Source organism: Neophocaena asiaeorientalis, unplaced genomic scaffold (assembly GCF_003031525.2).
Source record: "Neophocaena asiaeorientalis asiaeorientalis breed wild unplaced genomic scaffold, Neophocaena_asiaeorientalis_V1.1 scaffold547, whole genome shotgun sequence".
Taxonomy (NCBI): domain Eukaryota; kingdom Metazoa; phylum Chordata; class Mammalia; order Artiodactyla; family Phocoenidae; genus Neophocaena; species Neophocaena asiaeorientalis.
The window spans coordinates 3,912,828-3,923,909 of record NW_020185330.1 but is presented as its reverse complement, the minus strand read 5'-3'; the positions used below and the strand labels follow the sequence as shown (position 1 = coordinate 3,923,909).

Sequence of the window (11,082 nt, the reverse complement as noted above, 5' to 3'; positions counted from 1 at the left end):
AGGCTTTTTTGGTGGGTATCAATTTCAAGCCAACCTAGCTTCTAGGTCCTCCACTGCAGCTTTCTGGGGCCAGATAGCTTCCAGCCCTGCCAAGTGTTACATGATGACTTCTAAACAATTAACTCATTACGCATAGATAATAATACCTCATCCAATAGGAAGTACAGAGGGTGCTGGGCAGACAACAAATTCAAACTAAGTGTTAAAGGGTTGCAAAAATGTAAGCTCATAATGTTAAGTGAAGATGGTCTCTTTCCAGTGGTAGAAAAGAATTCTCTCTCCCCTTCCAACAACTCAAATTTTTTTTTTTAATTCTTAGGATTCAGTTCACAATATCCCTCATCAATATTACCTCAAAAAAGAAAACACATCTGCAAAACTCAGGTCCCATTTAAGATGCATGTTTTTATTGAAGTTAAAAAAAATTTGTAACCAGACAGAAAGAATAAAATAGACAAGAATGTTATAATCTGACTATATAATATTCTCTCATTCTTGGCGAATCACTAAAATATAACAAAGGATTGTTCTCTATGCTAGTTTTTTAAGGTTGTCCAGTTAAACCATTATTTGGTATCCTTTCAACAGGTTAACCTCTTAACTATTTAGAGTTTCTTCTCAGAAACATTCATATATTATACAGAAAACATTCATAGTTTATTTGGGAAACATTCATATTTTATACAAATTTGAGACGAGACCAAAAAAACAAAAAACCAAAAAAAAAATCCACACAGTTGTAGCTGCAACACTCTCCTAGCTGCATTGTGGTGATTATGTTCAGTCAGCTGTCCGCTCTTTACAACTGGATTCTAATAGTGTTATTTACAGAGGGGCCAAAAGCACTCATCTAAAGTAAAGGCGCTCGGGTTTAATGTGCACTTTCACAGCCCTATGAAAACACAACCATTATATACACTGTAAACACCACAGGGCATGAAATCCGTCTCCAACCACAAACATCAGTCTCACAGATCAAGCATACAAGGTCTAAGGTAAGGTGCCTAACTTTTCTTTGTAAGCAGACTTTTCACCCAAGAGTACTGCTATTCTCTTCATAGGACACTATTCACTTATTTCAGATATGGTGCCAGTGCTCAAAACATGCCCAGAACCCCTTTCTGGGGGTTGCCTGCATAGTCTGCGACGAACTCTGCTGAACATTCTTGACGGTGGCAAGTCTTCTTTGAACAATCCTTTGAAGAAGGATTTGATTTGGGAAAACAGGCATAGTTATTCACAGCCAAGTGGATCAAACTGTGGGATACAACCCCGGATCAAGCATGAGGCACCACTATAAAACGATGAGACCGATTTTCTTGTACAGCTTGTAAATTCAGAGATTTAAGATGCCTGAGCAACGGCGGTCCTGATGGAGTAGCAGAGGTTCTCCTGGAACGAAGACTGAGAGGCAACGCTCACTGGAACGGCATATCTAGGTGGCGGTTTGCAGTTTTAAAAATCACATAAACTTTAGTACTCCTCTTCAGTTTCAGTCCCTTTTGCTTTCTTATGGATTGCCCGATTAAAGCTATGGCAAGCAGGGACCCAGTGATTGTCATGAAGCCCCAGCTTACAGCCAGGGAAGCCCTTCTGAGACCGGTGGCAGCACATCCAGTATCCCGGCCCATAGGGCAATGCCTGGCAATAGGGCTTGGGGTGCCACCGGCACAGGGACACATCCCCTTTCACATATTTTTTCTTGCACTGCTTGCACGGATCCTCTCTATAGCGTGGATCCCGAACCCAGCGAGAATCTGCTGGCCTGATATTGTAATATTCAATGATAAACTTGAAATAGCAGCAGGTACATTTAAGAGCCACTAAACTCTTAGTGGGAAGTAACCTGAAGATTTTCACCATAATGTGGTGGGGCAGAAAAGCCATGTACTGCTGAGGCTCCAAAAGCTGCTGGATTTTAAACCTGGTCTCCAGAAAGTCATGCGACACCTGCTTCTTCCAACTGGATGCCTCAAGCACTGGTAATGTACTTTCCACAGAAGCCAGCGGGACAAATGAATCAGCCGAGACACTCTTTTCCTCAGATGCACTGTCACCCTCTGCAGCATCTTCAAGCTGACTGGCCTCGGAAGACTCTTCTGCTGTGCTTTCATTCAGCTGGGCACAGCCCGACTGGTGCTGACCAGATGGCAAAAAAAACAACATCCCTGGAAGTGGGTCTTCGCAGGACTTTGAACTGGAAGGCTGGTCTTTCTCTACCTTGGACACAGTGATACTAATGCACAAAGATTCTTTTCTTCTCTGATCAGGATTTTGGCTAGCAAGAGGCACAAGCTCTTCACTCATACCATCAATAGCATCGGGGGGCAATTCAATGGCTTGGGGACAGGTGCGAGGAGGAAAAGGTGACCCAACAAGTTCCTCTGTCATTTCCACATCATGTGTATTGCTGTTTTTCATGGCAGTCTGCTGATCTGGCTCTAATTCTGCACTGTCCGTGTGCAAACTCACGCCTGCTGGCAATGAGGGACAGCCCCGAGGAGCGCCGTCCCAGGCCTGGTCCCCCTTGGGAGAACAATGGTCAGCTCTTAAGGGGCCACAGTCCACAGATACAGACCCCACAGTTTTCACCTGAGTGTCAGGTACCTCCAAGGCGCCTTTGTTTGTTTTGCTTTCCTCAGCCTGGGTGCCATTCACAAGCAACACGCGGCCCACATTGCGACGGAAGCTGTTATTCCTCGAGAGGCTCCCAGGCTCACGCTGGCTCTGCTGCTTCAGGCACTCGGACTCCAGCCTGGCTACCATGTCAAGGACACGGACTGGCTCACTCTGTGGTTCACCAACCTCAGGATTTCTCCTTTCCATGGGTTCTTCACATGCTCCTGGGGCAGACAAGGGCTCGGGGGCTGGGGGCACACCTCTGGATTGCCCGGAAAACCGCACCACAGCAGGTGAGTTAGTGCAGTTTTTCGCACAACTGGCTAGCAGAGCACTGGCTCTTTGCTCGAGGAAGGCAACCATTTGTATGACCGACAAAGGCCTCCCGGCATAGACTCCGTCCCCGTTGTCACTCACGTAATGCACAGAACAATGCTCGATGCCACACGCAAAAGGCTCAGGTTGGTAGCATCTGCTGTTGACTTCCTTCATCCTTTCTAACTGTATCTTGACTTTTTTAAGATCCCCTGATTTTTTCCTTCTTTTAGTAGCTCTCCCATCAATATCCCAGGAGCTTTTTATTTTCATAGATCCTATTCTATTACTACACTGGTGGGCTGCAAAGAATGCAATCTTCTCCTTGGTATTTCCCGGTTTCACAACAGCCCAGATATCAAGTGGCCCTTCCCCTTCCTCACCCTGGTGGATTGTTGCAGACGATGCATTCTTCTTGGTTTTAACATTCACGCTGCTCTCTTCAGGACTGTTCCCACTCATACTGCACAGGACATTTGGAGAAAGGATTCCAAGAGGCTTTCGAGATGATGCTTTACCAAGAGAGGCTAAAGGAAAGACACTTGGTTTCATACAGCTAGCTTTGCATTTTTCATCATTTATAGCTTGTTGGTGGCTCATAGGAGTTCTCAGAGTTTCCTTGCTGATTTCCAAAGGTCGCACTTTCTTCTGGAGTTTCCAATATGGCTTTAGGTGCATAACAGAGGCTCTACAAGGAGGAAATACACATTTGATTAAGATACTGATTTCATTTTTAGAAAAGCTTCTTTTTTTTTAAACTTACACTCAGATGGTTCTAGCAAGTAATAGAAACATTTTCTATCAGTTCACTAAATCTTTACCAACTCTCATTTCAGCTAGTTTTTAACGTACAAATCAAGAACAACAAAAGCAAAAATAACTACTTTCCATGGTATACAGACCAGAAAATAAATGGGTGAATTTCAGACTGACATTAGTTAACATTCTATACATAAAATTAGTGCTTTAAATGTAAAGAAATTTGAACTTACTAAAAACACTCAAGGGTCAGTACAAGGCACAGTAAAGAAGAAATGAAAGTATAAAAGGAACCCATCCAGAATCTCTAGTATAGTAACACTATTTCTTTCTAAGTAATCAAAACTAGCATGTTATTGATTGCAAAACAGTCTATCAAAATTGTTATATTGCTTTCTAAGCTATTCCCATACTGTTGAATATTTTAGATATCTGTATTTTCACTTGTCTGCTTATGTTGCTTTGCCCATCTATTAGTGTTGATTTTCTAAACAATGTACTTGTGTAAGCTCTTAACTGTTAAATTTTCTGCAAATTAAATACAAAGCCCACAATCTTTATTAATTCACTAGTTCAGAAAAACAGTGCCTGTTTTGTCCCCTGGCTAGGGGTGGAGATGGTAACCATTTTAGAAATTATAAAGATGATTGATTACATGCAGAGACATGTGTTCTAGTCCTTGTCATATCACTAATTAGCTAGACAGGGTGATTTTACCTTGGGTAAGTCACTTCCTCTCTGGGTCTGAGTTGAAATGTTAACTGAGGGGTTGGAATACTAGATTATTTAATGATTTTGTCAATTTGTATGTCAAAATATCCCACTGCTACACAGAACACCTGGATTGAGGAAAAAGTGTCTCGTAGGGATGCCTGGTCTCCTACAAAGTAAACCTACAGACCAAAATAAACATCTGCAGTCACAGATGTGGAGCAACAGCAAGGGCTTTCACAGGTCTAAGCACATGGGCTCTCACCCACTCTCGCTCCTGGGGACAAAGTCTAAGACACACACATTGGGCAATCCAGCATATCGCTTTCTCATTCGCCCCGTAACATTTACCCAGTGCCTGCAATGCGGCAGCCTCCATGGGAACTGCTTTCAGGTATCAGTTTTATTCATCAAGAATGAAAGTGATCATCCCGAACAAATTTACCTTTCACTTCAAATTTAATTCCTAGAGTCCAGTCTCAGCTAAAAGAAGAAATATGGATATGAATACCTTCTAGCTAGGTAAACTGAAATCTTACTTTTAAGGCACACGAAGTACCTTTTAAAAGATACCCCTGAAATAGATCAGATTGATTTGTTTCTGATCTTTAGCAATTATATTCTACATCTGTTGAGATCTCCCCCCTTTGTGCACTACAGCATTTTTAATAGCTTTATATTTTATAGAATTACAGAAACATTATATTCTATATCTATAATTTAGTCTTATAAAAAGAGCCACCCAGAATTCTTCAAGAACAAGATAAAGGTATATGAATAAAATAAATGAATAAAAGAGGCACATCTAGTGCCATCTCTCTGTCAACAATTTTCTGGTTTTTCATATCCCTTCAATCCCTGTCTAAGTGAAATCTAAGAAATGGAGGTTGTTGAAAAATCCAATTAATTCTCACATAATGATCTCATTACAGAATGTCTGTGAATAAATTTAAACTTCAGCAATGTGTGTGCCATTCTGCATCACACAATATGTTTTCTTTGCATTCCTCCCCCACAAATTATTTTAGGTGCCATTATTGATAGACAGCAACATTTGGAAGAAACTAATGTGATTGCAGATGGCTTTTGTTTGCGTATATTAACCTGTAAAGTCAGCTCAACTGATACATTACTAATAGACAAGGTTTCAGCGGGATTAAAACAGGAGATGATCCCATGGAACAAAAGTGAAGACAGGTACAACAGCGAATGAAAAAAGCCAGTAAGGTCATTCGATGCAACCAGGGTGACTGCTGGAGGGTGAGTGGTGATTCTGTGGGACCCCCCAAAGGAAGCAGAACCTTTAGGCACAGGCTCACGTCCTCCACTGGCTGAAGGATGGCTGGAGTATTAACCTCTCCCCCTTCCTGTGCTGGGCTTGAAGGCCCTGAGACAGAAAAGTGCTGGCAAGACTCAAAGAAACGGCAAAAATCTGAGTCTGGGTTGAAATCAGTGGTGGACCATGAGGATATGATGCAGAGCATCAAGGGCATCTACTGCAAAAATTCATAAAATAAAAACTCTACATCTCTAACAGATTATATCAGATGGTGGTGCTTTCCCCACCCTCTCCAACTCACCCCCTCAACTACAGACAGGCACTGCAGAAAGCTCCAGCCAGGTTTCCATGGTTGCCAATCTCTTCGCACAGGAGTATTTTAAAAGTTCGCCACGATAAAGTCCTGCTTTATTAAAGTCCTGCTTTAATGCAGGGTTACAGCACCTACCCACACATGAGTGTTCATTAGACACTCAGAAATGTCCTTGTAAAAAGTTAAGATCCCTGGGCCCGTTGAATCAGAATTTCTGGGACTGGGCCAACAATCTGTTTTTTGTTTGTTTTTTTTGAATATTTATTTATTTATTTTGGCTGCGCCAGGTCTTAGTTGCACGGCACGTGGGATCTTTAGCTGCGGCATGTGGGATCTAGTTCCCCAACCAGGGATCGAACCTGGGACCCCTGCATTGGGAGCCCGCTGTCTTACCCACTGGACCATCAGGGAAGTCCCTGTTTTTAACCTTAGATTGAATTCGGAAGGGAACTTAAAGGTCATGTGTTAGGGCTTCCCTGGTGGCGCAGTGGTTGAGAGTTCGCCTGCCGATGCAGCGGACACGGGTTCGTGCCCCGGTCCGGGAAGATCCCACATGCCGCAGAGCAGCTGGGCCCGTGAGCCATGGCCGCTGAGCCTGTGCGTCCGGAGCCTGTGCTCCGTAACGGGAGAGGCCACAACAGTGAGAGGCGCGCGTACCGCAAAAAAAAAAAAAAAAAAAAGGGGCATGTGTTAGATCTAAGCATGTCAGGGGAGTTCTGGATGTGGGCTGGGGGGCTGGGCTACTGACAGGGGTGAGGTGGAACTGCCCAACAAAAAGCCGATGGGACAGTCCATGCTGAAGCGTCTACTCTAAAAGATGCGTAAAGACAGACCCATCTTCTTACCTGTTATTCTCTTCAAAACACCAAAAAAGTCAATGGCCATGTTATTGCCAAATTTCCTCTCCAACTCCAACTCCTCAGTTTCTTTGACACTGCTTTCCCAGCTCTCTTCTTCTCCAGCCTTTAAGCACTGATGTATTCCTCAGAGTTCTTTCTTTTTCTAGACCATTATTACTCTTAAGCTATATATCTAAGTGACCTCATAGTTTTAATGACCACAGATTCATGACTCCCCAGAGGTATGCTCTCCCAAACGTCATATCCTATGACATGCCTAACAGACATACTCACCTGGATGACAAAAAGAATCTCAAAAATCAAAATGACTATTTAATGACAGCACCAAGTACCTGGTCAACCAAGCCAGAAAGTTGAGTCACTTCGATTCCTCCTCCCATCCAATCACCAAGTCACCCTCCCTTCTTGTTCATCCCTAGCACAACTGCCCTAATTTTAGCTGTCATATCTTACCTTTGCTACACTGTCGTCAGCTACAGGAAAGCCTAACCTCCTCATCCATGAAATGCAAGGTCATGGAGCCCACCCCAGCCAACCTATCACAGCTTCACTCCTGCCCTACCATAATTCACACTTTGGAAGCTTGTTCACAGACCATTACCACAGGACCAAGTAGATGAAGGCCGATCATATCACCTAATACACAAATTTTACGGCAGGCAGAGCCATAAAACTAACGGAACAGCTTCCAACTTTTTTCATACTAACTGCCACCCATTTCTTTCTATCCATTCATTATCTGAAATTTACTAAACACTCTGGGTTGGATATTAGTGTTGCAATTATGAATAAGACATAGTTACTGCCCTTAAGGAGACAGAAAATCAAATAGGCAATTACGACAGCATGTGATATGTGTTATAAGGATAGTACAGGTGCCGGGAGTCCACGAGGGGAGGAAGGGGGAAGGAGAGGACAGAGAAGGAAGGAGTGTATGAAAGGAAGAGAGGAGACCACCAGCACCAAGCTTAGTCTTAAGGGTACAGAAACAGGTCAGAAAAGCCCTGAAGGAAGATAAACAAAGTCCTAAAAATTCAAAAGGTAGGTGAGGTAGGTGAGAAATAATCAAAGTCCCAGCTAAGGTGGACAGACAGAAGTAAATGGGTTAGAAAGGAAGAACAGGCAGGATTTTAGCTACTGATTATAAATGGAGGTTGAGGGAGTGGAGTCAAGGATGAGTCCTCAAGGCTACAGCAACTGGACGAAGAGTGCTACCTTTTAGTGAGATGGTGACAAAGGTAGCTGAGCAGATTTGGAGCAGGGGAAACGGTAAGTTCAGTTTTTTAAAAATGCTGCATGCAAGCTAGAGATACCTAGTAGGCAGACTGACACAAGTCTGGCCAAGAGAAATATGAGGAAAGGAACAAGACAGTTGTGACAGAAATTCAATGAGGAAAAAGTTTTCTGGACAGAGATTACGTATGTCTTTTTCCAAAATTTTCACAATGAACATATATTGCATATATTACCGTTATAATAAGAAAAAATGTACATAAAAATAAAGAGCAATCACACACCCTAGCAAGGTCATATCAAGAATTCTGTCTGGGGGAATCCCCTGGCAGTCCAGTGGTTAGGACTCCATACTGTCATTGCCGAGGGCCCAAGTTCAATCCCTGGTTGGGGAACTAAGATCCCACCAGTCACGCGGCATGGCAAAAAAAAAGGAAAGAAAAAAAGAGTTGTGTCCAGTTAGTGATGGAGACCCCTGGTGACTCTGCTGTGAGAAACTGCAGTGGGTGAGTAGGGCAGAGCCAAAAACTCATGGTGAAGGAGTGAATGGAAGGCGAAACAGTGAACGTTAGCAACTTTTTCACAAAGTTTGGCTATAAAGGAGAAAGTCTTTGTACATACCTGTCACCTTAAGTCCTTTCCAGGAATAAATTGAGATATAATAATGAATCAATTAAAAGTTGAACAACTTTCCTCCAGTAAAGACCAAAATCTTGCTTTCAAATAATTCTAGTATTCTTTATTGACTCTTAATTTCTGATTTCAGCTCAAAAAAGCTGGAAAAACTCTAACCTAAACATATTGTACAATCCAAAAATTAAGCCATGGGAGAGAATTTAACTTTGCAAAAAGGCCTAGATAAATGCTAAAGTCTAAAGAATCACACTAACTCTAGTCTATAGAGGACTGAATTGATCAATGAGGAATCAAATGGTAATATGCGATCAGAATAGGGGAAAGGACGAGATTTCTCTTAGTGCTAACAGACTTCGTGCTAATAGGAGCCTAACATCGAAGGCCTGTTTCCTAACTTGTCACTCCTAGTCCACAGCCTTGCCCATCTAAACAGGCTAGAAGATAAGGTGTTTCCTTTTTCTTTCTACTTTATTAAAGCTTCAGGAATGCTAATTCCAAAGAGGAGTCATTTATTAGTATAACTGGAGCTACTCTTGATTTACAAAAGGTTAGAGGAATAAACATAGAATAGTCCCTGAAAGATCCCTCCCATGATACCTTGAGAGGGGAAAAAAAGTGTACAGTAAATAAATCACTGTTTCTTTAAAAACATAAAAGCTTCCAGAGAACATCTTATGACCGCCTTCTTCACTGGACCATTATAGAAACGATAAGCAACTTCAACAAAGTACTCCACGTATATAAGCAAAATCCTTGTTTTTTGCAAATGAGGTGACAGAGCTAATATGACTTTTGAAGCCCCACAGGTAGATAATAGAAGAATTAAGATTAGAATCAGATAAGTCTCCCGGATCTATATTTTCCTTGCTTACAAAAATAAATAAATAAAAATTAAAATCCTAGGTTCAATCATGACACAAATAGAATTAAATAATTCTGACAGCATCTATTCAAAGAGCTTCTATCTTTCAAACTGGGGTCAGTTTTTCTTAAGTGCCACATAAAACCTCTACACAGAACTGTGATGATGTAAAGCAGACATATCATATAACGTAAGAAGCCACACCAATTTAAAGTATGTAGAAACTGCCCCTATGGCTATTAAAGCAGAAAAAATGCCAACACCGGGAGGGTGTGAATACAGGCGGAGACACAAGGAAAGACTCTCATTAACCTCTAAGCACTGACAGAATGCACCCAACTCTCAGAGTACCTTAACAATAAAACAGAACAAACTCTAAGCCAGAAAAGACGGTATTTCTCAAACCGAGTTCCAAAATATTGGGGACTGGCTTTTTTCCGAGAGGGAGTTCACTCCTTTTTTTAAAGTAATATTACCTAAAAACATTTCATGGGAACTTTGAACTTCGCCTCAGGAGGATTAGATGGTTAGTAGTGCACAATTTAATGGAAAAATCCTTTACTGTCTGTTAATAGATACTGAATACAGAAAATAGCCTTTGGAAACACGCATGCATGGTTTTCAAGAACTCACCACTCACAGTTTTCATCAATCTCAGAATTCACAATGGTATTTAAATATAAGACACACCTGCTTCATAGTTATCTGTAACATAGATGCTATATGATTTAAAACTTCCAGAAAATCAAGGTTTATGATGAACCTGATGGGACAACAAAGTATCTAAAACATCCTGAAAAGGTTACAAATTAAGAAGGGTAGCCACTACTTTGCTCTTCTACTATGACTGCAACAGAAGCAACACCTAACACATTTTAACTGTATTGCAAAATACTGATTTAGTGATATTATCCAAGTTTATGTGGGACCCCTCCCCCCTTTTCTTAAAGTAAGGAGGAAAGGGAAGGGCCTGGAGGACAAAACACTCACTACAGCTGTTATCAATTATTAAATAACAATTGGGAATAGAGACAAATCGAAGTATTAGGTTTTGTTAAATTTACCATGTTGTGAACAGTAGTTCACAAAATTATTTCCTATTGCTCCTGTGACATAATGCCAAATACAAAACTCTGGCATATCACAATTTACTGCTATCTAAGCTGATAAGACATCTACTACTAGAATGAACATCAAAACAAATGAAACCTAATAAAAAGTTTAGCTCCCCCAAAATCATTAACATATTTTGAAAAGTACACTGAGGATTACCAAGAAAATTTTGCTTCCACAAATTTTTAGATATTCAGCATTTCTGTTAAAACCCTACTGCTTATGTCGACTTAAAAAAAAATGCACCATGTAAAAGTTGTGAATTAAGTTTTATTAGGGGACCTCACTGAGAACTACAGCCCAGGAGACAGCCTCTCAGATAGCTCTGAGGAACTGCTCCAGAAAGGTAAGGAAGGAACCAAGATGCATATATGTGATATAT

The 11,082-nt window shown here is 41.4% G+C and overlaps 1 protein-coding gene across 9 annotated transcripts in view; it reads right to left on the bottom strand.

Annotated features, from left to right (window-relative positions):
• Positions 1-387: 387 nt before the first annotated feature.
• The window catches only part of FBXO34 (F-box protein 34), an 81,023-nt gene continuing 70,328 nt past the window's right edge, over positions 388-11,082 (bottom strand). For all 9 annotated transcript variants that reach the window (XM_024734770.1, XM_024734773.1, XM_024734771.1 and 6 more), the window contains one exon: positions 388-3,622. In XM_024734770.1, coding sequence (XP_024590538.1) covers positions 1,474-3,612 — 2,139 coding nt within the window. In that variant the 5' untranslated portion in view covers positions 3,613-3,622 and the 3' untranslated portion in view covers positions 388-1,473. The remainder of the gene's footprint in view (positions 3,623-11,082) is intronic.